Source organism: Epinephelus fuscoguttatus, linkage group LG24 (assembly GCF_011397635.1).
Source record: "Epinephelus fuscoguttatus linkage group LG24, E.fuscoguttatus.final_Chr_v1".
In the NCBI taxonomy this organism is placed as follows: Eukaryota; Metazoa; Chordata; class Actinopteri; order Perciformes; family Serranidae; genus Epinephelus; species Epinephelus fuscoguttatus.
In genome coordinates this window covers 13739411-13767045 of record NC_064775.1, presented here as the reverse complement: position 1 = coordinate 13767045, position 27635 = coordinate 13739411, and the positions used below count along the sequence as shown (strand labels likewise).

General features: G+C 40.8%; 2 protein-coding genes across 4 annotated transcripts in view; one reads left to right on the top strand and one right to left on the bottom strand.

The window, feature by feature from the left end:
* Positions 1–1073: 1073 nt before the first annotated feature.
* gca (grancalcin) lies at positions 1074–23041 on the top strand. The gene is made up of 8 exons (XM_049569789.1): positions 1074–1230; positions 5251–5523; positions 6728–6797; positions 13306–13349; positions 13626–13773; positions 16212–16325; positions 16583–16641; positions 21347–23041. Exons 1-8 carry the CDS (start codon positions 1207–1209, stop codon positions 21371–21373), a joined length of 759 nt encoding a protein of 252 aa, XP_049425746.1. The 5' UTR covers positions 1074–1206; the 3' UTR covers positions 21374–23041.
* The window catches only part of kcnh7 (potassium channel, voltage gated eag related subfamily H, member 7), a 92805-nt gene continuing 88125 nt past the window's right edge, over positions 22956–27635 (bottom strand). For all 3 annotated transcript variants that reach the window (XM_049569786.1, XM_049569787.1, XM_049569788.1), the window contains one exon: positions 22956–26871. In XM_049569786.1, coding sequence (XP_049425743.1) covers positions 26602–26871 — 270 coding nt within the window. In that variant the 3' untranslated portion in view covers positions 22956–26601. The remainder of the gene's footprint in view (positions 26872–27635) is intronic.

Here is a 27635-nt window from a genome sequence, read left to right as displayed (position 1 = left end):
CTGATGTGGCAACAGGAAGTTGTGGCATCGTCTGCACCTTTCTCTACCCACATTTTTATCCACCTGCTTTCCAAATAACCAGGTGCACTACTTTTCTGTTGAATTCATGATTCATTTGCCCTGAGTTTCACTGAAGGGTGAAATACAGTGCACATGTGGCTCCTCTAACCGTCTTCTCACCTTGTAACTTCTGATATATTTATGTCATGGTCGACTGTCTTTGACATCATATGGTACATGCTTTCTGAGCATTACATATTTGTGTTAGGATTCTTCTTCAAGATTGATAAAGCAGACAAGTGATAGATGAAGAGAGAGTGTGATATTTCCTGTATTTGGTAGCTAAAAAGTAAAATTTGCTTCATTTTATCTAATTTTATTCCACTTCCTTTGCCTCTCCACTGTGTTTTTGTATGTGTGAGGTATTTCTAAAGCAGTTTAAGTCGTCACTGCTGCTGTTTAATCTGCATTTATCCAAGTCATAGAAATAAAATACAGTTCAGTTTTTGTTTATAGAGCAAAAGTTACAAAGCCGCCATCTAGTGGTGATAGTAAGCCATGCAGGACAGCTAAACATTTTTCCAAAAATGGAAAAGCTTTACAAACATGTTGAGAGTGGATCTTCAGCTTAGTGAAGCAAGAGACATGCCATAATTCGGATTACAAACCTTTTTACTGTCTACATGCGCCACCCAAAGGCCATAAATACGATTTTAACACAGATAACATCAAAAGGAAAGAGCATTGGAAATACTTACATGAGAAGTTTAAAGACACCGGGGAAATCGGAATTATTTATTTTTATGGCGACAGGGAATGTAACTCAAGTTACCAAAGAATGACATTCAGGGGGCAGTTTGCGTTAATTATTCAACAGCTTTGACGATTTGGTCTTTTTGTAATTGCTCGTCTTTATATATTTTCTAACTTTTAAGTATTTGCGCCCCAACATTTTGACTGTCGTTTTAGAGATTGAATTTACGAGGAGCACCTAAAAGCAGCGCTTAAACGAGGTAGGCGGGTCTGTTCCTCATTCTCCTCACCCATTGGCTATCTGCGCCATCAGTCAACCCACTTCGACAACTTCCGGCAGCTCGGATATGATGTAGCAACTGTTGAGGCGTAACTGAAGTTACAACCGTTCAGCACAGCGTCAATCAGACTTTACAGATATTAAACTTGTAACAGTTTGACTTGCTTGATAAAATGGCGTATCCAGGATACGGCGGGGTGAGTAAACAAAATTTTAACATAATTTTATAGTGATAAACGAGGCATATTAGCAGAAAAGCAGGCCTGGGGCTCCTTTTACAGACAATTTCCGATGTCACAAGATGTTCTGTTAAAGATTTCCTGGTCTTCCTGTAGCAGGGTACTTATCCATATATATGTGAACCGCAATAGGGCGGTCTTTTCATCTTATTTTGGCAGTTTTAAGCTATATTGGCACCTCAGTGTTATCGTTAATATGCTGAAAATGTCTTCCGCTATGTAAATTCCTCAATATTCCACAGGACTAAGCAGAACCAGCATTTACCTTTAGCCTATTACACGTTCTTTGAGCCCAGGTAATGGGGCGTGTCCTTCACTAATATGCTTATAAAACTCTTGTTAAAAGCCTGTAGACTGTATCTTAAACTAAGATATAACTAGTTAAATGTATTGCTTGCAAAACACTCTCCTTGTATACTCAAACATTTAGCTATGGGTAATTGCGCTACCCCTGTAAGTTAATTGATTACAGGGACCATAGACACACCTGAATCTAATTTTATCCTACTGTGTGAAGAGTCACCTGTAATTACTGCTGTTCAGTCAGGCCCGAGTGCAGTCAGTGCAGCTTAAAAATGGTCCTAAACTCATTTTTAACATTGATACATGTTATTGTTATGGACTAAAATGTTTGTAAGCATGAACAACTCTCCCCTCATGTTAAAAACTGGTGATTTGATCAATTATAAGTTCTGTACTGCTCCATAGACAATGAATTGGGGAAAATAGTTAAAGATGACACTTTCCCCATAACGTCCTTTATTCAGTTACCATAAAAGGATACAAAAGCACAAAGGAATACAATTAATATCAAAGAACGCAAGTGGAACAGCAGTGGTACATTAACAGTGCCTCAAAAATGTATTTTTAATTATATATTTTAAATCAAAAAGAGATTTTCAAGGCATTGTAAATGACCATAGTCCTAGTGGCTTTCTGATTTGTAAGTTCTTTTACTGTCTCAAAGTCCAGTGCCATACCATTGAAGTGGTAGTGTTGTATTGATATAAAACTTACCCTATAAAATGAGAGGATTTGAAATAAAGACATGCCCTCTGTTCAGACCAATTTCACCTAAAATAAAAAGTATATTTTTTTCTGTAGATTAATCTTGTTTCCACATAATATATCATAAACATATTCAAGATCAGTCCAGAGGAATTTTACATAAATGCATTCATAAAACAAATAATTGTTTCTGATACACAGGATACAGAATACACAGGTATCAGAAAGATTATTTCTATTTTTTCAAGAAGTGGTTTGTTGGATAGATTAAATGTATAATAATAAAATACACCGACACATCACTGACCTTATTGTTGACAAAATATGTGTTACAGTGTTATAGATGACCTGTTTAAGAGGCTTAACCCAGTTATGATTATATGCAGGATATGGTTTTCTCACAAGTTTCAGGGGGATTATGGCTCCTCATTTTTACTTTACCTTTCCAACTTATGGACTTTTGTGGAAGACCAGCCTGTATATTTTTTGGTGATTCAGCCACCAACAACCTAAATTGAACCAAAATATCAAGATGGAGCACCGTGCTGCTCATGAGAACACAGACCGGCGACGTTGAGGCCTTGTCTGAGGGACCGGCTAACTGCTAGCCCACAGATGGGCCTGCTAAACATGAAGCTAACCCACCTCTCAGCTGTTTTCCCAAGTCTTGGAAGCTAGTCCATCTGTTTTTGTTTCTTTCCTTGCATTTTTCCACACACTCCAGGTTAGGATGAGTAACTTTATAAGAATTGACAAATCCATGACAGAACCATAAAGAACACAGAGAAATCATTCCTTCGTACACACACACATACATGCATTAGCCAACATGTTGTTGGAGGTACAAACAAACACTGGAGGTGCAAGGTAACCATTTGATGTAGCGATTGTTTGCGTTTTTAATTGCTTTTCTGTTTAATGTCATCCGATCACATTTCTTAGCTCGAGCAGTAAACATAAGTTAAAGCTTTGTGGACTGAATACATATTCTCTGGTGATGTTTGGTTGAATTATGAATGAATTCATGAAAGGCCGCCAGTTGACTGGAGCAGTAAAATGATTCTACTGACCTATAAAAATATACTGTAGCCTATAATACATTATAGATACAACATTAGCCTACCTGCTTTTATGATTTTGCACAATAAGGAGCTCAATTAGGTGACTACTTGTGAGAAAAGCATTAATCTGACTCCTAATGAATGACTGGTTTTGTTACCTGCTAAGTTTCTCACCCAACCCTCTCTTTCAAATACATCACCACTTTGTTTGCACCAAGGAAACTATGATCTTATATGATATTCATTGGTTTGTGCCTCCAACACAGTGGTATATAATTCGCCTTTAACTGTGGGTAGCGCGTGATGTCACTGTAGGTGAAAAAATAGTCCCCATATACATGAAAAATACTTGTAACCCGGTTACTGAGGACTGCAGCCTATTTGTGCAGGTGCCCGTGATGTTTACTAAAACAGGGTGAAAGGAAATATTAGACAACACTATACATTTATTGCTGTCACCATGACATGACAACTTAACTGAAAATTTCTCCCCTGGTCTCCAACAGCTGTCTGATCTCTCTCTCTGTCTCAACACACGCTATGTCCTGAGATAACACTATCCTAAAGGCAGCTGTGCTACTTCTGTCACTGTCACTGCCATTGTGTAGGACAGGGGAGCAGTGGATGAAGATGCCCAGCCCATCTAATTTTCAAAAGATTAAACTCTGTTTATTTATCGCTTCAGAAGTGATATCCTTTCACTGCCGTCATTGTTTGTGTTTCTGTTACATAACTTGGCTGAAGCTGCACCTGTGCAGGTCGTCAGCAGCTCTTAATACCAAGGATAAGGTGTATACATGGAACTGTGTCCTGGTTTTTATTGGAGTACTCCAGATAGCATATTCATGTTTGTCATAAACAAGATAAGGACTTATTCAGGTTTCGGAAATGGGGATATGATATTTACATGCTCACACACACTTATGAACAGGACACTCCAAAAACCAGACCACCAACAGGTTATTCATGTCCATGTAAACACACTCTGTGTATGGGTCATTTTCTGTTTAAAACTTGAAGAAACAATAGAATAAAGCTCATTTGGGTGTAAAAACAAACATCCCAAGATCTACTTCTCTGTTCTGTGGCTTTGAGAGTGAGTAGCTCATCTTCACTAAATTATTATTTAACAGTATAGAGTAAGCATGAAAGGGGGAGCGAGAGAGAGGGTTGTAGGCTGGAATTGAACCGACAGGTGCTGCTGCAAGGACATTGAGTTCGTACATTGGATGCCCGCCTTACCCACTTAGCTACTAGGCACACTGCATATTGTAATGCCTTATTTAGGTGGTGCATCCCTTATGAAAGGTCTGACACTTCTCAGTAAAGAGTAGGCTGTGTAAGCTTTGTGTGAAGAAGTTGAAATTAACCCTTAACAAAGTCTAAGTGTGATCCAGAACTGTGGAATGCCGTGCCTCAGTGTTATAGAATATTGACTATTGCCCCTATTTAAGCAAGCATTGAGTCAGCTAATAGAAGATCTCGAAGGTGACAGGGTCACTTCAGCTTCATGCACACTGTGACATGATTAACAATACCCGCCAGTTATTGAATCAAAAGCTTGCATGCTGTAACAGAGAGAAGGGCATGTGTAACATATTCCCAAACAACTGTGTTGACAATAAAAGCGTAACATCTGTGGGGGTCAACAGGTACATACAATTTCCCTGGTTTCCTTCTGCGGTGTGGTTAGTGTGTGTGTGTGTGTAGTCAGACCTGGTATTTTAGTTTCATCCACAGTCATACATTTCCACAGTATATAAAGTGTGTATCTGCTGCTGAGACCAAGTTTGAACATGTTGATTCACAAGAGAAAAATGACATCATTCTTTACATTTTGACATACCACCTGATCTCCCTCTGAGTGTCTTTAACATACCATCCCTGCTCTCCTCTCTCATCTGTTTAGCCTCAGTATGGGGGTCCTATGCCAGGAATGCCAGGTCAGGGGATGCCGCCCATGGGAGGCCCAATGGGAGGCCCGATGGGAGGCCCGATGGGAGGCCCGATGGGAGGCCCGATGGGAGGTCCAATGCCTGGGCAAATGGGTGGGCCGATGGGAGGCGCACCACCCCAGGGAGGATATGCCCCCTATGGAGGAGGCTATCCAGGCACATTCGGCGCTGCACCCCCAGCTGCCAATGATCCAATGTGGGGTTACTTCACAGCCATTGCAGGCCAGGTGAGTGTGGAGAAACCAACTTTTGGTTTCCTATGAATGCAGAGTACACATTGTTCATGTGACCTTTATAAAGCCCATGCTTTTCAATGCAGGCTTGTATTAACCTTCACATTTCATGTTTGGGCAAGATCAAGAAATTCTCTTGTTCATGAATCAGTTCAGTAACGACATGGTTGAGAGACAGCTGGGCTCTGTCTTTACTTGATTCCCCTCTGCTTCAATTGTCTTACGTGTCAGCAGTGCAAATACACTGATTCTGCAGTGGAATATAAGTCTTTGGTTGTATGGGAGATTTAGAAATGCTTAAATGCTAAATAAAAAGCGATGCATTACACATTGTTATGTATATCCATTTTTATGTATGCATTTAACATGTCATAATTAAATAGGGCAGTTATGAATTTTTTTGCCTTTGATAACTGAATAAATATTTTTCCATTGCACATACAAACACACTTTTTGATTTGTTTTTACATCAGCATCTTAAATCTTCCATACAAATGCTTCCAGCCTTACGCCAGGGTCACATCAGACACAGAAGAGACCGATAATTCAGTTGTTGCGTGAGCAGTCCCGTGGCTGTTCACACCAAAAGTGCATTTCTCCATGCTGCTCTTCTTCCCTGCTCTTCTCTAACCACATGTAGAGTTCTCTCTCTTTCTGTTTGTCTGCACATAATCTCTCACGCTCTGTTTAGACACAACTGATAAAAATGTGGAATAAGTAAGCATGGGATGCATATTCTGTAATTAATAAGAATCAGATCATTTACATCATATCATATATGTGTTATATTGTTCAGATTAGTGTGACTTCTCTAAAAAGTCACTCATAGAAAGACTAGACCGGACTATCGCTGCAGATCACGTGCTGTATGAACAGCCTACTTGGTTGGGATAGGTGCTGAAAGAAGGCAGCGGCACGCTTCATGGCCCTACCTGTGCCCAGTGTGAGCCTGGTTTTAAGTGGATATTATTTACGATGACTTAACGGAGACCAATTTACTTCTTGACACTTCTTCTGTTTCTGTCTTGCTGTTTTCCACACTTTGACTCAGCGTAGTTTAAACATCACTTTAGTGGTAGCATACACAGCTACATGGGTGACATCACTTCACACTTGACCAGCAGGCCAGTCTCCTCAGAAAGTTTTTTATTCCTGTGAGAGTCACACATGACTGAATATCACTTCCTGCTCTGTGCAGGACGGTGAGGTCGATGCGGAGGAGCTTCAGAGGTGTCTGACCCAGTCTGGTTTCTCTGGCAGCTACACACGTAAGTTACCGACTCTCCCTTCCACAAAGGAGGATGACTGACTCCTCAATTATACCACTCCCATGAGTTCTTTCCAGTGCTTAATTGTATGTTTCAGTCAGTTGCTTTAATCATGCATAAAACAAATGCACAGCTGGGGCGTTGGGATCAAAGTTAAAGGGTGTTAAAACACAGGACGGAAAACACAAAACGGTTGCTTATATCAAGTGATGCTGGTTCAAGCAACTACACAATGCATGCTGGTTAGTACATAAGGCTTGACCCTGTTTCACCAAAGTTACAACATTCAAACTCCTATTAATAGAAGGTAATGTGTGCACTTTCAGTATGAACACTACCACCATCTGCAAGTCACTTCTGTGAAATAGACCTTTGGAGTCTACACTATTGTTCAATATGATTCCTCTGGAGGGGAAGTGAACGAGGGGAAGTCAGCGTGGGCTTGTTGCAGGTTTTGGTTGACACCTGACAAAAATTATAAGTAAAATTATAACATCAAACACCATCTTCAAGTCCATACTGTGATTTTTTTTTTCTTCTGATTAGCCAAAAAAAATCTCCAATCTTTAAGTGTTCTACATATGGAACCAATCAGGCTAGTCTTATTTACTCAGTTACTTGAAAACTTAATGAGCTGTTAAACCAAACTGTGTGAAGAGAGCATTTTTGGGTTGAAGAAACAGTCATGGAGAGTTGTGCAGACTGTCTCTGGTGTTCTTGGATTTGATTGTTGATTTCTTGTTGAGCGGACTGGATCCTCATTACCTCAGCAATCATATATTTATTTAGCCTTTATTTAATTAGAAAGTCCCTTAACATTAAAATCCCTTTGTGAGGGAGACCTGGCAAAGACAGCCCACAAGTACAAGTAGGGGTGTAACGATGCATCAGTCTGTAGCGAAATATTGATTCAGTGATCAACGATCCAGTGTCATCGATGCAAAGTGAAGACATTGATCTACATTCAGGGTCACCGTGAAACAGCATCAGGCAGTCGGCAAGCAGCAGAGAAAGACAACGAGGATAACATTACTTACCTGGGAGTAAATCAGCAGTGTGAAAATATTGTCCATTATGGAGAAAATACAGGTCAACGGACAGAGCACATTGTGTGTGTAAACAGTGCCATTATGAGATAAGACATGACTAACTTCACTAGTATTTGCAGCTCTGTTTCAACAGTGTTTGGCTAAAAAAATTGCACATGCAGGCTGAAATTCCAGCGTACAGTGACTTTAACCAACACTGAGCAAGAAAGTACTAACGTTACCTGTCATTTGTTAAGCTTTGAGTAGAGGAAAAAAGTCTGCTGGCTGCTGGGCTAATTTGTGCAATGCCTAAGCTAATAATAAGCATTTATAATAATTTCTGTCCTAAAGCTGTGAAGGTTAACTTATCCCATGTACTGTTTTGTATGTGTTTGTGGAGTCAACTTAAAGTGAACTTTACTGCATTTGTTCGTGTTTTTTTTTATCTTTTATGGCCAAAAGTAAAAAAGAAAGAAGTGGCAGCTTCCTCTGTAACAGATTATGTTAAATGGGCATTTAATATCGTCTTATATCATTCTCAGGCCCCTGAATCGCATTGTATTGACATTGTATTATGGCAGACTTTGTAATATCGCCAAATATGGTATTGTTGTCCAGTGGTTAGAAAATGTACAAAGAGCACATTAAACACAGACATGGACGATTTAAAAATACAGTAGAACACGACAACAGATACAGAATATAAAATAGTAATTGTACTCGTTGCTTACACTGTGTTTTTTAAACGGAACTCTCCCAAGGAGACAAAATGATTAAGCTGTAGTCTGTTCTGTTTTACTAAGCTCTGGAATACCCTGGGTACCTGGTAGAGTGGAGCGAAAATCATAACAGCTGTTGGTGAGTGACAGAAAATGTCACAGATATGAAGTGAGTTTAACCTGTATCGACTTTATCTTTTTAATAAAAGGCCAGGAAACCAGGGCCTGTTCCATAAAGCAGGTTTACCAAATAAGCCAGGCTTTTTTTGGACTCCGTGAAGCAAATCCAACATAGTGCAAGGTCATTTCCTGTGGTTACTTATGCTGGGAAACTAACCTGGTCCGGGGCAGTCTAACTGTCACACTGTTGCTTAACCACAGTTCCTGCCCGACAGGAAGGCAGTGACTTTACCACTGACTTTGTGGCGTGCTGCAATATTATTTTACTTTTATTAAAAACTATCAGTCAAAAAAATGAAAGTTTATAGAAAAATCAACTTAAGTAAATACATTTAATAAATTGTACTAATATAAATGTTTGTATATAAACCTACATATGTGTTTAATTGGTGTGTGTGATATTAAAATGTTGGGTTATGCCACATAAAATAAATTTAAATTTAAATTACCCCTGCAGAATTATAATAGCTACATAAAATAGCCACGTTCTTTCCTCCTCACTCAAGTTGATCGTGTTGAAAGTGCCCCCCAACCCAAATAAAAAACTTTAATTTGTTGAAATCAGTTACCAGTGTTCTTGCATAAGATATTTAAATAATCTACAAGTTTTCTGTTCTTACTGTTTGAATGTAATGTGCCCAAACTTCTAGTGCGCATGCGCCCGCGCGTGCAGCCTGTTGCAGTCGCTCCTGCTCGTTTTTCTCAGTTTTCTTACTTTTTTTTGCTTTATTAAGTTTGGTATTTGTGCTTGCTTTTTGTGATTGTAATTTTGAAACTGCGCCCTCTCAAAACATGCTGACTGAGAGAGTTGTACTCGTTTTCCTCACCCTGGAATTACTTATTTCATTCGGACCCGGCACCATTGCGCAACAACTTCATGGCCGCATTGTTTACTCCAGAGATCAGCTGATCGCGCTGAGGCCGGCTGGCTTGGCGGCCGGAACATCGGAGATACCAGCTGAACTGTGGAGGAAAACACACAGAGGATGCAGGAGAGGAAGTAAACAGCGGCGGAAAAAAGCAGGGTTGAGACAACGGAGGCTTACGGAGAAGAGAAGATATAAGCCGTGTCTCCCCTCTCTCATCATGGGCAATGTGAGGTCACTGGCACATAAGATGGACGAGCTGACAGCGGTCGCCAAAAGTCAGAAGGAGTACCGGAATGTAGTCTGATGTGCTTCACTGAGACATGGCTTCACCAGGACATTCCCGACAACAACGTCTCCATCAGCGGCTTTCAGACTGTTCGGGCCGACCGGGACTGCACCGAGAGCGGTAAGCGAAAAGGAGGGGGGCTTGCTGTTCTCGTAAATAACCGCTGGTGCAGTCCTGACCATATTTCTATTAAAGAACGAATCTGTTGCCCGGACATTGAACTGTTTGCTGTAGGACTCAGGCCGTATTATTTGCCCAGGGAGTTTTCACATGCCATTATTGTGACTGTTTACATCCCCCCTCTGCCAACCCGACGTCGGCATGTGACGTCATTCACTCCGCCATAGCCCGCCTGCAGACTAAACAACCGAGTGCCTTCATAGCTATCTCGGATGACTTCAACCATGTCACCATGGCAACAACATTACCCACATTCACACAGTATGTGAGCTGCCCTACCAGAGAGGAGAGGACACTGGACTTGCTGTATGCAAACGCCAAAGATGCATACAGCTGCTCCCCCCTCCCCCCTCTGGGTAGGTCAGACCACAACCTGGTGCACCTCAACCCCTGCTATGTACCACTAGTCAAGAGCCAGCCTGCGACCATGAGGACAGTGAGGAGATGGTCGGAGGAGGCTTATGAGACACTGCAGGGCTGTTTTGGTGTGACAGACTGGCAGGCACTCTGTGAGCCACATGGGGAGGACATCGACGGGCTCACAGAATGCATCACGGACTACATCAGCTTCTGTGTGGACTCCACTGTCCCAGCCAGGACTGTCCATTGTTACCCAAATAACAAACCGTGGGTAACAAAGGACATCAAAGCCATCCTAAATGCAAAGAAGAGGGCCTTCAGAGCTGGTGACGGAGGAGGTGAGAACAATACAGGGGGAGCTGAAGATGAAGATAAGGGAAGCTAAGGAGAGGTACAGGAGGAAGCTGGAGAGGAAACTCCAGCAGAACAACATGAGAGAGGTCTGGAGTGGAATGAGGACCATCACTGGCTTCAGGACCAACAACCACAGAGGAGTTGAAGGCAGCGTGGACAGGGCCAATGAACTGAATCTGTTTTTTAACAGATTTGACACTGCTGGACCTGCCCACCCCCGACTCTTCTGCTGTCTGTCTTGGTCAACCATCTCCCACTCCACCCTCTCCCCCCCCCCACGTGTCGTCACCTCCACAGTGTGCTTCACTGTTGACCATGTGAGAAGACAGCTGATGAGACTCCACTCAAATAAGGCTGCAGGCCCTGATGGTGTCAGCCCCAGGGTGCTCAAAGCCTGTGCCCCCCAGCTATGTGGAGTACTTCAGCATGTCTTCAACATGAGCCTGAGTCTCCAGAGGGTCCCCTTGCTGTGGAAGACATCCTGCCTTGTTCCTGTGCCAAAGACGCGTCCCAGTGGCTCCAAGGACTACAGACCCGTGGCATTGACCTCCCACATCATGAAGACCCTGGAGAGACTCGTCTTGGAACAGCTCCGGCCCATGGTCAAGCCACTTTTGGACCCCCTCCAGTTCGCCTATCAGCCCCGACTTGGAGTTGAGGACGCCATCATCTACCTGCTCAACCGTGTCTACACCCATTTGGATAAGCCGGCGAGCACTGTGAGGGTCATGTTTTTTGACTTTTCTAGTGCGTTCAACACCATCCGTCCAGCTCTACTGGGTGACAAGCTGACAGCAATGCAGGTGGATGCCCCCCTGGTGTCCTGGATGTGTGTCAGACAGAGTGGTCAGCAATACTGGGGCCCCGCAGGGGACTGTCCTCTCTCCCTTCCTCTTTACCCTCTACACCACGGACTTCAGCTATCGCACTGAGACCTGCCATCTTCAGAAGTTTTTTGATGACTCTGCTATAGTTGGATGTATCACCAAGGGTGATGAGGATGAGTACAGGGCTGTTGTGGATAACTTTGTCACATGGTGTGAGCAGAACCATCTGCAGCTCAACGTGGCAAAGACAAAGGAACTGGCGGTGGATCTGAGGAGGACCAAGACACCGGTGACCCCTGTTTCCATCCAGGGGGTCAGTGTGGACATTGTGGAGAGCTATAAGTACCTGGGGGTACACATTGACAATAAACTGGACTGGGTTAAGAACACTAATGCTCTCTACAGGAAGGGCCAGAGCCGTCTCTATTTTCTGAGGCGACTGAGGTCCTTCAACATCTGCTGGACTATGCTCAGGATTTTCTATGAGTCTGTGGTGGCCAGTGCTATCCTCTATGCTGTTGTGTGCTGGGGCAGCAGGCTGAGGGTGGACGCCAACAGACTCAACAAACTGATCCGCAAGGCGAGTGACGTCGTGGGAATGGAGTGTGACTCTCTGATGGTGGTGTCAGAGAGGAGGATGCTGTCTAAGCTACGAACTATCTTGGACAATGTCTCACACCCACTCCACCATGTGCTGGTCAGGCACAGGAGTACTTTCAGTGGGAGACTCATACCACCAAGATGTACCACTGAGCGCCACAGGAAATCATTCCTGCCTGTGGCCATCAAACTGTACAACTCCTCCCTCTGAGTGGCCCTGTGACTATTTCACACACTGCAATAATTTAATCTAACTTGTGCAATCACCCCATTCACCCTGACTGTATATATTTTGTTTGTGTAAATAATCTTGTTCAGTTTACAATATATATATATATATATATGTATATATATATATTTAAGTTTATGTTTGTTAATAATTCCTGTTTATTTAACTCTATATTTGTTAATACTAATGTTTAAATTTCTTATATTTTCACGTATCTTTCCTCTCTTGCAAGGAGCAACTGTAACATAAACAATTTCCCCTTGGGGATCAATAAAGTATTTCTGATTCTGATTCTGATTCTGAAATTGAACTAGGTTGGATCAGAATTTTGTATAATATTTTAACTTAGTCGCCATTTATGCATTCAGTCAATCAGCAGTTTCTTGCCAGTCTTTCTCTCTGGGTGCTGCATTAGATTTTTTTGATCGTAAGATGTTTGAAGTCTTCATCCGTCTCTTCAAGTGTGTGTGGGACATAATATGCGTTTACATTCAAGATCTTATTTTTTCCAAAACCCTACAGTGGCCTGCAGCAGTCAGCTGGTTATGAGCAGGTCTTGGTGACTTTGAAGCAATGTAGACGGCATCCAACATCTCACAGGAGCAAATATTAGCTTTGTTAATTGCTCTTAATTTGGGTATGGGCTTCAACTAACAGCCTGTCAGGAGAAAACCTCCAGCCTCAGAGTGCTTTGTGAAGATGCCCTCAGGTGTAAAAGCTGGTTGTGCAGCTACAGTTTGTGGACATTTAGCTCATGTGTTGTTCCTTTCAATTACTGAAGTTTAGACTGGGACCATCATAGTAGTAGTGATGTAAAATGCGAGGCTCGTTAAACATGACTCGACTAATTCTTTACATGTTTTATTACCTTCACAGCATTCAGCCTGGAGACGTGCAGGGTCATGATTGCAATGCTGGATGTATCCTTTCTGTACTGTCAGGGTTAACTTGGAATAAATGTCTGTGTCAGTCAGAGCTGGAAATGAGACTCTGGCTGATTGTTGCCATAATGTGTCCGTCACCAGCTCCTGTTGTACCCTGTCCATTCATGGTAATTGTTGAAATGTGTGACAGTAGGTGTGGTGTTGAACCTTGAACAGGGTTAACCAGCTGCTGTCTTCATTCCAATCACACCTTGCTGTAATTATTCTTGTGGGTCAGCAGCAGTTATTCAAGCTTAACCAGGCTGTCTGCAGAGGGACTTTACAGGCAAGATGGGCTTCAATGAGTTCAAGGAGCTGTTCACAGCTCTGAATGGCTGGAAGCAGAACTTCATGATGTTCGACCAGGACAGGAGTGGGACCGTCGAACCTCACGAGATGAGTCAGGCAGTCAACTCTATGGGTGAGAGTCTCAACAGTTTAACATGATGGATATTTAATGTGGTGGTGATAACGCATCTAATGGTTGTCACAGTGCTTAATGACACTTAATTGGACTTGATATAAGTCATTTAATGTGTGCTGATTGGTGTGATCTGTCTCTCACTTATCATCCTTTTGATCAGTCTGTCACTTCTTCATATTATCATCCACAGTTCAACAGAGGAAAACGTTACACTTGTGTTACACTCATTGCGACATACGCTCCATATTCTTAGATATATTCCTCCAAACTGTCTGTCAGGTTATTAGATGTGGCATTACGAAGGCATGTAAAGTATGTGTCATTTAGTTTCATCTACTGCATTTTGGTTAGTGGATTTTACTTAAGAATTACTAAAGGACATCAGTTGCCACAAAAAAAAGTTTATGGCATGAAATTTTATGATGTAAAATGCCATCGTGTTTCCTAAAAACACTTCATGAAACAAACACTAAAGACAATTTGCATGTTATCATAGCTCAGTCAATTCTGGATTTTTCATGCTGACATTATTATTTGTGCCCAAAGACTTTATTTAGTATGATAAGGAATGCTTAAACATTTGCTGCGATTGATTTATAATCTTAAATTCGGGTACAGACGTACTATCTAACAGAACAACTTTGAAACTTTTTGATCACATGAAAAATGACAGTTATCAGTTGTCAAAATCAGGATTTTTAAAAATGTTAAACTTGTTTTATCAAGTGTTTTCCTCATTAAATAATTTTTTACACTGCACGTGTGCATATCTTTGATATTTAACTTGTTACAACTTCATAGATACTGAATACTTTATTATGCTCCTTGTAGTCTCTGAGATACAGTAATTTTCTTGTCATACTATGTTTAGTGTTTGGGCACATGAAACTACAGTTTATTCATAAAATATAATGAAATATGTAGAAAACAGTCCCATGTGCTCAAAGCCTTAATATAGTATGACAAAATAAATGGCCTTTTCTCAGAAACTGTTTAAAATGTCTTCAGATTTTTGCCACAAAAGGAAATTAAAAATTTTAGTTGCAGGCACAAACAGGTTCATATTTTAGTTTAGGAAATCTGATAACAGTTATTTGCTCATCTTATTTCTTTTTATATAAGCACATAACACAAACAAAAAAAACCCATGATAATGTGACCAAGATACATACTTAGTGGGATGTTGTACCGTTTAAAAATCATCTCGTCAGTGCTCCTTAGTAGAGAAACTACAGTATGTAAGGGATTATATTTCTAAACATATCTAGACATATATGTCATTATATGATTATAAATTATCATTATACAGGTGGAAAATGTAAATATGTCAAGTAGATCTGCTAGTCTATCTCTACATGGTATGCAGAATTCTGTGCATAGCGTGCTTTAAGTACACAATGCTTTATGACTCAAAATCCTTGCAACTCATCCCAAGTGTTAACAAATAAAATGCAAACATATTGCAATTAATGTCGTTCAACTTTACTACAAAACTGGACCCCATGGCATGAAAATGAACACTCAAGTATTTGTTTCATACATTTCAGGTCAAACGCACCGTCAAAGTAACTAAAGTTGAGGACATGTATCTACGAAGCATCTTAGAATTAGTCCTTTAAGTTAACCTAGGAGGAATATGTCTCTTACCTCAGAGTAGATTAGTTATTTATGATGCTTCTCGCACAGGCGAACAGCCAGAACAAGGACTCCTGGGAAGAGTATAGGTTTGCTGATTTACACTCAGCTGCAAAGTAGAAATTTTGATGATGTCTTGTAGTTTATTGACAATTGCAATTTGGAGTATTGGATAATAAAAATATTGAAAAATCACATAATTAACCCAATTTTATTATTAAGTGGAGACTTAATGTATGTAGGCAATCAGTGAATTGGCTAAGTTATCTTGGCTGTAAAACACTGGCAAACCACTCATGAGGCTTAATAAAATCAGTGTACATACAACTGAAAAAAATAAATAGTAAAAGTAGGACCACACTTTGTCACTTTAAGGCCTTTTGGCCAGTGAGGATTTCTGTCCTACTCTAAGATGTTTGATAAATACAGGCCCAGATTTTCTTGCAGATGAAGCCCAATAAAAGATGTAAATAGTAGTTTTGTCTGCCATTCATGTTTTATATGCAAACGTAAAGAAACTCAGTGAACTTAGTTTGCATAGAATTTGAATATAGCTCCTGTTTTGCAGGCTGAGAGAACAAGTTAATACAGAGGGAGCAGTGTGAAGCTTGTTTGCAGTCGAATGAGGGAATTAATGTGAGATGTATTCACTCAATGTGACACATCATGCTCATAAAATATAATGTCAGCAAAGATGTGATTATTATTATGTTAAGGAGCTCTTTTGAAACAATGGTATCTCTCATGGATACTGTTGAAATGACAAAAGATACGTCTGACATTTTTCCCTCCTATATCAGGCTACCGCATCAGTCCTCAGGCTCTGACCACAATCATCAAGCGCTACAGCAAAGGAGGGAGAATCTTTTTTGATGACTACGTGGCCTGCTGTGTCAAACTGCGAGCTGTCACAGGTAGGAGATACAGACACAGGATGTGTGTTTGACGGAAATGACCCGACACGTTCAGTGAACAGCCGCTCATGTGCAGATGCATGCTTTAAATGTGGACTGACTGACAGTGAAATTGCATTAAGGTTTGTTCCACCTGTAATCCTTTTGTTATCTCTGAAGTGCTGTGACATTGTGCTTTGCTCAGTGCACAAATCTGTGTGACATTGTTATCAAGTAAGCTTTATTGAAACAGTGATGGTTTACTCCTCATCTTGCAGACAACTTCAGACGGAGAGATACCATGCATCAGGGATCGGTCAACTTCCAGTATGATGATGTAAGTTCTGATGTCTCTTTGGAGCGCCCACTCCATCGGGAGTTTGCAGTTTGTGGCTGGACCTTGAAGATGTTTTAGCTTTATTTATTAACATTTCTCATTTATTGCTGTGGTTGGTAACTTTTATAAAAATAATTGTCATATTTGCTGAAACTGTCTGTATCCACACAGTGTTACATAAGACAGATATTTGACAAAAAAATCACGTTCCTCATCCTCCTTGTAGTGTAGTGTTTCTCAACAGGAGCGTCACCACTCCCAGGGGCCCCACAGACATTGTCAGGGCATTTGTGTGGGTCTGCATTTCTGCAGTTTAGTTTCACATGCTCATCTACACAATGTTATCATTAACCTGCTTTTACCACCATCATCTGAGGCTTTCCCTGCTGAAGACTGGGCTTTTTTCCCCTCAATTACTTGCATGTTTTTTTTGGTTTACAAGGGAACATTGGCTCCTCCGTCAACTTTTACCTTGCGTCAAAGTGGAACACTAGCATGTTATTCACTGCTCGTGAAGTGCGGTCAAACTGTCTAACCAGGCAGCACTGATCAAATATCAATAAAGATTCTCAAATTCTCATCTCAAATGTTTTCAGAAACATATTTTAGTGTACTGTTTAGCTGTAAAATGAGAAAGTTTGTGACCTTTCAGCCATGATGAAAACAACCAAACCATAACCAAGCACTGCCCACCAGTAGAAGCAAACTCTTGTTTAACACTGGGGAGGAGTGAGCTACATGTAATAAAAAAGAAGTCTGTTTTTAATTACAATTTTAATGACATACTTTACTATGACTTTTTTCAGCATACTGTACTAAGACATTTTATGACAGGTTTTTTTTTGACATACAATGCTCAGGTTAACAGTCAAACCTACAGTGTGAAAGGCACATGCATTGACCATCCACCACATCTTTAGTTCTTTGGGGACACTATTCATACCATGTCACCTGACTTTGGTTTTAATCTGCAACTTTTTGTCTTGTAAAATTACATTGAGGGTTTGTTTTTTTTTTTTGACTTTGTGAGATTCTGCCAACATAAGTTTTTGACATATACTTTGAAATGTTTTAATTAGTGATACAGGACCTTCATTTATTTATTTTTTTTAATGCTTTGTCTAAAGGTGCAAGAGAAAATCATCAAGGTGGAGTCTTCAAGTGTCTCCAGCTCATTAGCTCAGGGTGATAGGGGACTGGTTTGTGAGCCTTGTAACAGTTTGTTAAGAGGCTCACAGTTCAATTCTCAGTCTGACTGTTAGTCTGTTTTGAAAGCAGATGTCTGAAGAAGAAAGTTAAGTTTTAAGAAATACAAAGTGTCTCTGGACTGATAGCTCAGGCTCTTAGAGGACTTGGAAATCCTGAGTTTGCTTGTTTGGTTCGTATTAAGGCTAGGTTAATTTTAAAAGCTGCTGTCCAGCAGAGAGAGTGAACAGCTCCGTGAAACACAATGGAAGAGCGAGGTGAAATAGCTCAGGCTGTTAAAGAGCTGCTTAGAGATTCTAAGGTTGATGGTTTGATTCTTATCCAGGGCAGGTGAAATTTAAAGTCCAATGCCCAAATAAAAAGGTTAAATGCGCCCGGAGAAAAGGTGATTCGTGTAACAGCAGGATAGCTCAGTGGTTAAGACTACTGACCTTGGTGTAGGAGACTGGGTTTCAAATCTGGTTAGGTTGATGGTTTGATTCTGATCCAGGGCAGGTGAAATTTAAAATCCAACGCCCAAATGAAAAGGTTAAATGCGCCTGGAGAAAAGATGATATGTATAGCAGCAGGATAGCTCATTGGGTAAGACTACTGGCCTTAGTGTGGGAGACTGGGGTTCAAATCTGGTCAGGTTGATGGTTTGATTCTTATCCAGGGCAGGTGAAATTTAAAGTCCAACGCCCAAATGAAAAGGTTAAATGCGCCCGGAGAAAAGATGATATGTGTAGCAGCAGGATAGCTCAGTGGGTAAGACTACTGGCCTTAGTGCGGGAGACTGGGGTTCACATCCAATGCTACCATATGCACGTCATCGCACGGCAAGGGGGAGCCAGGACGCCAGGAAAAAGTGGGGATGTCATCATCATCCCCACATTAACTAACATTATTTATAGTAACAGGAAAGGTAGGGTAGACAGGAAGGGGGCTAGAACTGGGTAACAGGAAAGGTAGGGGAACAGCAAAAGAGCGGTATGACTATGCATGAAGGTGGCTAGGACTGGATAGTAGGAAGGAAGGAAGCTGGGACTGAGTAGGACGGAAGGTAGCTTGGAAGAAAGTAATAGGGAAGTTGGCTAGGACTGGGTACTAGGAAAGGTAGGGTAGGAAGATAGCCAGGACTGTGTAATAGGAAGGTCATTATTTTGGTTTGTAATTTTGTAGAAAGAAGTTAAATTATCATTTTGTATTTTAGAAAGAGGTAAAAATGAAATAAAGTGTTAACTGGAAATAGAAATGTTATTTTCCTACCAACTAGACCTAACTTTTCTATTACCCAGTCCTATCTACCTACCTTTCCAACCTACCCTCCCATATAACCCTACCTTTCCTGTTCCACCTTCCTTTCCTAGTACCCAGTCCTAGCCACCTTCCTGCCTATCCTACCTTTCCTATTCCACCTTCCTGCATACCCATTATTATTACCCAAATAATATTAATAAATGTGGGGATGATGACATCCCCACTTTTTCCTGGCGTCCTGGCTCCCCCATGCCATGCGATGCGATGACGTGACAACTTCCCTATTACTTTCTTCCAAGCTACCTTCCGTCCTACTCAGTCCCAGCTTCCTTCCTACTATCCAGTCCTAGCCACCTTAGTCATACCGCACTTTTGCTGTTCCCGTACCTTTCCTGTTACCCAGTTCTAGCCCCCTTCCTGTCTACCCTACCTTTCCTGTTACTATAAATAATGTTAGTTAATGTGGGGATGATGATGACATCCCCACTTTTTCCTGGCGTCCTGGCTCCCCCTTGCCGTGCGATGACGTGCATATGGTAGCATTGGATGTGAACCCCAGTCTCCCACACTAAGGCCAGTAGTCTTACCCACTGAGCTATCCTGCTGCTACACATATCATCTTTTCTCCGGGCGCATTTAACCTTTTCATTTGGGCGTTGGACTTTAAATTTCACCTGCCCTGGATAAGAATCAAACCATCAACCTGACCAGATTTGAACTCCAGTCTCCCACACTAAGGCCAGTAGTCTTACCCACTGAGCTATCCTGCTGCTATACATATCATCTTTTCTCCGGGCGCATTTAACCTTTTCATTTGGGCATTGGATTTTAAATTTCACCTGCCCTGGATAAGAATCAAACCATCAACCTAACCAGATTTGAAACCCAGTCTCCTACACCAAGGTCAGTAGTCTTAACCACTGAGCTAAGCTGCTGCTTACACACATACCTTTTCTCCGGGCACATTTAACCTTTTCATTTGGGCGTTGGACTTTAAATTTCACCTGCCCTGGATAAGGATCAAACCATCAACCTTAGAATCTCCAAGCAGCTCTTTAACAGCCTGAGCTATTCCACCTCACACTTCCTCTGTGTTTCATGGTGCCTTTCACTCTCTCCTCTGGACAGCAGCTTTTAAAATTTACTGAGCCTCGATAAGGACTGAACCACAAATCTCTGGATTTCCAACCAGTCCTCTAACAGCCTGAGCTATCAGTCCAGAGACACTTTGCTAGCGTCCCATGTAACTTTGAACTTTTTCCTTCAGACATCAGCTTTCAAAACAGACTGACTAATCACCTGAGAATCGAACTTCTATCTTTCAACCTTCAAAGCAATTCCCTCTACCAGCCTGAGCTACTGCCTTAGACAGTTTCACCATCTTTCCTCTGAGCATTGGAACACAAAACACACCAGACTGTTGGAAATAAGACTCAACAAGACAGTCTATGATTTACTGAATATGCTGCTTTACTATGGATAGATACTTCTGCCAGACAAAAAGTCCCTCTAAAAGCACTGATTGAGTAAACCATGACTGGTCACACATCTCTCCTTGTGGTCATGAGAATTTTGATGATGTGTCTGATCAACAAGGACAAAATACTGACTTTTCAGTGCAGGGTTTGGACTCGGGAACAGGAGGGGAGACATTTGGTCAGATACTGAACTGGCGACTCTAATGTTGGGTGCCCACCTTGAAACTGTGCCAATTGTATAGATCTTGTGTGCTGCTGGGGGGGGAGGTGTGTTTGATGCATCCATATTTGAATGCAGTAACAGAATCTTGATTCATATTGGATCAGCGCTGCCTCTTTGTTTGACCACAGTTCACGAGTAGTGATAGACAGCTGTGTTAGACACCACTCATCTATTTTTCTGAGGTTTGCAGATATTAATGGTCCAAGCCAGATTCAGTAAACTGTCTTAACTGCCCAAACTGTTCGTGAAGAGGTGCGCTTTTATGAGAAAATACAATTGAATTTTAACTTGAGGCGTATTATAGTCTAACTTTATATGACACATTTACTCATCATTTTCATGCAGTCCCTGATTCCACCTGATTAAAAGGAGGTAGCTTTACTCTACATGTTTGTGTTGTGCAGTATACAGACATGTCACAACATTATTTCAAGCAGTTTCATTTTGCTGCAGTTGGAGTTGAGCTGCATGTGAAACAGCTCAGTGTCTCCTGTGGCTGATTCACAAACCTGCTTTGTGGTTGACACTCACTCTTTGTCTCTGTGCCTCCTCTTCACAGTTCATCCTGTGCACAATGGCCATCTGAGCTCTGCTGTCTGTCCCACACCACAAGGTCAGTGCGCCTATGGAACCAATCAGTGGTGGATTGTGGATCACTGCCTCACAGGAACGCAAAGGGAGGCCAGTATAGTAGACTGAGCGGCCGTGAGCCACAACAGGGAAGTACCCATGGCTTTTAACGCTTGCTGTAATGCTTTAGTCTTGTATGTCACAAAGGGACGTGCTGAAGATCTATTGGTTGTACACACACACACACACACACATATACATATATATATATATATATATATACACATATATATATATATATATATATATATATATATATATATATATATATACACACATATATATATATATATATATATATATATATATATATATATATATATATATAACATCTCAGTGTCTTTAAAGCCCTCGTGTAGATTTCTGACCTCCAAAATAAAAGCTGCAGACACTGCAGCACAGTAGTGCCAGATAACACATCAGAAATATACACATAGAGGCTTTGAAGAATTGAAATTACAGAGTCTCAGTGGAACAATATAGAATTACTCAATCAGATACCTTGAGCTAGTTTGCATATTATGCTTTGGCTTTCTCATTTGGGAATGAAAGTCCTAAATGAGTGAACTGATACTATGAGGATGTCCTGACCTGTGAGACACCTACTGTGCCATTATAACCTGTGAATGTATGGACTAATATATTAAACACATTTATACGTAACTTAGTAACAGCAGCATCATGATTAATGATTTAATGTTAGCAGCATTTACACTGAACTTAATACAGTTAGGGTTTTTTTCTCATTATTTGTGGTAATATTTTTATAGGTGCATATTAGCTTGGTGTTTGAAGGGATAGTTCACCCCAAAATACACATTTTTCTTCTCGTGTGTAGTGCTGTTTATCAGTGTAGATTGTTTTTGTGTAAGTTGCAGAGTGTTGGAGATATCGGCCATAGAGATGTCTGCCTTCTCTTCAATATAATGGAACTAGATGGGACTCCGTTAAATCAACGCAACTCTACTTAAAGCACCACAAGCTGTTTTCTTTCTACTGAACTAGCTAGCTTAACTTACATCTCAGCTACGAGTAGATGCACGCTCCTCTCTGTATGGTGATAGAGTTGGTGGGTTTAGTTCAGTACAAAGAAAATAGCTCCTACATGAAACTGCTCACAAGGTCTGTGGATTATCTTGAGTAACCAGGTCATGAATTCTGTAAAGAGACATTAGTGATGAGTTTTTCAAAGCACCACAAGTGGAGTGTCATCCATTATATTGGAGAGAAGGCAGACATGTGTACAGCTGATATCTCCAACACTCTGCAACTCTCACTAAAACAATCTAGAGTGTTAAACAGCACTACAGGTAAGAGGAGAAATATCTATTGAGGGGTGAACTGTTCCTTTAGCTTGATAACAAGCCAGAGTGACTGTGAGCTGATATAAATCCACACTGATGCCTGTTATTAATGATAGTGAGATATAAAAATATTGTCCTATAGCTACAGTATGTTCATATGCCTGAAGTTTTGCAGCTGTAAACTTGTTTGTTTTGGATGTTTTTGTACAAACACAGCCATGTTTTGTCAACAATGCAGTGAAATCAACCTCAGCACACACCCACTGTTGTAGTAAAGACCACATTTTGTTACTCACATTAAACACTTTCTGATCATTATGCATTCTGTTTATTCATTTATACAATTGCGCCCCCCACCCGTCTATTTACACAATATATTTCTTTTTTTTTTTTTTTAAATATAGTTAAGAACAGAAACATTCAAATTAGCTGTTAAGTGTTGCATTGTATAAAATACAGTGGCAAACATTTAAAAAATGCATAAAAACAATTGTGAACAGCACTAGGTTTAAAAAGTGACATTTATATCCAGTACAGCAAGTTTTCTAATCTGTGCAAAAGTTTGCAAATCCCATGAAAGTTCAGTAGACTGTTCAGGCGTTGGATGTGTCGAGTTAGGCTTTAGCAACTTTTGTTCTACATCTGTGCTCGAGAAAGAAAGCTTATCAAATAAAACACCCCGCGCTCTGCTGGATCATCTGTATTGTCCTTTTTCATCTCATCCATCTTAACTAATATTCCCCCGTTATCTCTGACCTCTCAGGTTTCCACTGAAGGAGTCAGGGGACTAGATGAAGCCCAGGCTTTAGATGACAGCAAAGTGTTGGGTGTCAACTCACTGTTCAATAAGGGTAAAGTCAAAACTCCGCAGAAATGATATGAAAATCAATGTGCAATATTAAATCATAACAAACTATTTCAATAGCATACAGTAAATGCAGCACCCAGCTTAAAGCCTGTCTCTGAAATCTTACTTGCTACATTGAGAGGCTATGCATTGCATTCATCATCATCATCATCCTTCCATCAGCAGTCCACAGCACTCTGCCTAACATCAGGGGGTTTAAAAACAATGAGGTACATAGAAAAATAATGGCAAATTAAATACTTTGTTTTAGAAAAATAGGTCTAACGGTTATTTCTAAATCTCTCTGGATGAGTTTATGTGCTGTACCTTAAAAAGCAATACATGTCACACACAGCTGATTGAGACCTTTTATAATTTAGTCAAGTGCAGTCTCCATGCAATACATGAGCTTGTGTTGGAATTTATGTAGTTAAAAAACTAAAATGACTAATTCATTTGTCATGCAGATCACCCTAAAATGGTTCGGTACATTTACATCTGACGGTGGAGAAGCAGGTTTCCGCTGCATTGAACTGATGTCGTCTGTCAAAGGCTAGAGCAGGCTTATAAAGCTAAGGCTATCGGAGGCTGGCCTGTGTCCTCGGCCCAAAACATGAAAAAACTTCTGTCCCCCCCCCCCCCCCCAATTTTTTTAATCTAGGAAATTGTACTTTTAAGAGGATGATGGAAGACCTAAAGCATGCAACTAAAAACTACCATGTAGGATCGTCAGGGTTTTAGAACGTATGGATGTGGCGTCTGTGTGGCAGCGTCACAATTGCAATCAAAGCTGCACATACACTTTTAAGGGGTATCATGTCGAGGCATTTTAAGGATTTTCAAAGAAAACTTCACCCACAAAATTACCATTTGTATATCAATTACTCACCATGTTACCTTGAATTTGTCAAGAAAACTTTGTCTTACTCTCACACATCATGCAGTATAATCTAAGTCTCACGGATCTAGTCGGATGCTCAGTACTTCCCAAATGCGTTTTCACTGAAACATTACAATTCAAAACACTTCAGCCTTTGAGTAGTGCGCCCTGAGCATGTGCGTGTGTACAAGCTCCACTTGAGCGGAGTTCAAAGGAATGCACATGCCCAGGAACACCACTTGACCCTGCGTGAGACTTTACTGACCTGAGTCCACATTTTCTTCAGGTTATAAAAAATGTTTGCCATTGTTGGATTCTCCGTTCAGTAGTAGAGCTGCACAGCTAAATTTTGCATTATGGATAAGTGCAAAATCCAAATTCCAGGAGCTGTATTTTTTTTTGATGAGGGTAAATGTGTCAAATTGCCATTACAAATGGTAGTTTGGGGGGGTCCTGCCAAAGAGGCTTGTGAGAAAGTCTTCATGGTTAGTAATTGATAAAAAAAAATAGTCATTTTGCAGGTGAAGTATTCCTTTAGCTCTACAACTGTTCTTTTTCTATTACAGAATGATGAGAAATGTCAAAAAAAGGGACTAAACCTTGGTTCTTTTCGACTTTTTTTTTGTAGGTCAGTGTAAACTAGTGTTGTCATGATAGTGGAATTTCTACCTTCAATACAATACTTTGAAACTTACTTTGAAGAATTTAAAATTCTAATTAAAAGATAAATACAATAAGCTGATAACAACAACTTTTCCATTCTTGGTTAGTCGCGGAGAACAGCACAGTGACTGTAGTAAATATTAACAATAAGAGAGCGAGAAAGTGCAGCAGAAATTGAGCATTGAATCCATTTCAACTATTCAGAAATGCTATGTATGTTATTTTGGATGACACTAGTGCAAACGACTACTGTATAATTAAATACAAGTACTGGAAACAGTTGTCTGGAAGAAAACTCAAACTGTCACCTTCTGCTGAGAGACTACTGGTCCGGATGGTTAGATGTCCAAGATTCATCATAAATAACTGCAGAAAGAAACAAAGAACAGCTGTAGGAATCATTACAATCCCCAAACTGCTGGAACAGAAATTTCCCTCACAAGTTTTGATTGCAACTGCAAATACCCCACAGCTACGCTTACGTGGTATTGATAGGATGTAGGTTGTTGTATGGTAATTATGTTTTCAAATCTACGAAATCCAAAACTTGAAGCATTCATTTTGTTGTCTTTCAAATGTTCTGCGTGTCAAGGTTGAGCTGTTGAATTCACATACAGATCTTAACATAGCAACATAAATGCTGTTAAAGATGCTCTCTTCTTTGTTCAGGTTGTATAAAATGATCTCCAGAGTACATTAAACTCTAGAAATATACCGAGATTCAGTTCGTTCCTGTACTGGTTCATCATTATTGCTCTCAAAGATTGACATAAGTCTTGTTGTGCTATGTAAGGTTCATGCAGCCTCTACACACGTTATTACTATTACAGTGTTCTGTACTTTGAGCTGAATAAGAAGTGATTTTCATCTGTTGTGGCGAAGTTGTGTACAGTAGGCACGCTAAATATACAGACGGATCTCCTTGTGAGTTTGAAACTGCGTCGACTGTTCGGAGCTGCTCACAACAGGTGAACTTCAAAGCCGTGGAGTGGAATATAGAAATGCCTCGGAAAGAGTTTCAAGTAGCTTTGTCCCTGTGAAGAGGGAAGAGTCATAGAAAATGAGACTTGATAGCTACAGTAGTCTGTAAGCATGCCAAGGTCACACCTGATTGCCCGGTGAGTTGCAGTGAGTGTGTGAGGAACATGCGACAGAAAGGAAAAGAACCCATGAGAAAGGAAAACATGCATATCTCTTTTAGAAAAAGCACGTCAGGTGCCTCGTGTTGCTGGCAGTGTTCTATTTGAAGTATGTACAGGGTAGATGACGACTTTACATGTGGTAATAATATAGTGTATAAATACCTCTGTATAAATGGACTTTATACATCTAAATCCGAGAGCTGGAAGGGCAGGGGGCTGGGAGGGTTTCCGAAAAGGAATGGAAGAAAGTCTACAGTTTGTTTGCCTTTGCATATACAGTCTCTTTCTTAGACCCTGAGTCAAGCTTGAGAGGACACCTTCGGTCGACGTCGAAGGGCTCGGGGACGCCTACTTTCCTGGAAGCCCAGGGTCAGAAACTGGTCTGTGGAGTCCCAACATTCCTGAGCTGCTGGGGACATCAGGTAGGGAGGCTTGTCGGCCTGATGAGAACCCCGGGGGCTGTTCTACTGAGTCCATGCTGTTTTGCGTGTGTCTCTGCTCTGTGTCCATGTCGCTCTCGAGCAGTCCAGCAAAGTTCCCGTCTGGAAGAGTCTCTGTGCGAAGAAGGTCTGGGGAGGTTTCTTTGGACTTGTTCTGGGCCTGCTCTGGGCCAGGACTCTGAAAAAGACAGAGGCGAGGTGGCGTTATGAGCCATTTGGCAGAGAACGTAAAGACAGATACCCATAAGGAAGCAGACTACACAGAGCTACCATACAAATGTCTCTTTAAACCAGGAGCAGGCAACCATGCCACTCTTTAGCCCCTCTCCACCGAAACTTTACATTTTGAGTCCTCAGTAAGATGTAATGCACTCTTCACCAAATAATGTAATGCCATTTTAACAACAGGATGACATAATGAATTAACAATAATCATGAATTGCTTTTTAGAATTTTCATTTATTTGTTAAAACAAGCGTAACTGAACTTAATCCTTAGTGCTGACATCACTCTTTCATATTAAGCACTATTGAGCAGTACACACAACAGAATGGATTTTATGTTTCTGTCCTGTCTTTTTATCTCCCTAAATTCACAAGACATTTTCTGCAGACTACTTTCCTTTAAAGTGATATTGTATGCTGCATGTTTTATGTCTAAAGGAATTAATGTTAACATTAGTTTGTTCAGGGTTCAAGGCACACTCTTGCAGGACATACTTTTTAATCTTTGGCCTCAGGGAAAGGCATCAAGTATTTTTACGTCAAAAGGCTCAAAAGACCAAGTGATTTCAAGAGTCCTCATTGTCACAGACATAGTACATTGGACACAGCCACGGTGCAACATGTCTGCTGCAGACATGTCCTCCAACAGGTAAAAACGACACAGAACATTATTTTTTACTCAGTAATTTTCTGCATTAACTGATTGGTTATTGTTGAG

Excerpts from the sequence above, each read along its gene's own strand:
- gca (XM_049569789.1), top strand. The coding sequence starts at position 1,207 with ATGGCGTATCCAGGATACGGCGGG. Across the intron at positions 13,350-13,625 it reads TCATGATTGCAATGCTGGAT|AGGGACTTTACAGGCAAGAT; the intron begins GTATCCTTTCTG and ends GGCTGTCTGCAG. Across the intron at positions 16,326-16,582 it reads CAAACTGCGAGCTGTCACAG|ACAACTTCAGACGGAGAGAT; the intron begins GTAGGAGATACA and ends CTCATCTTGCAG.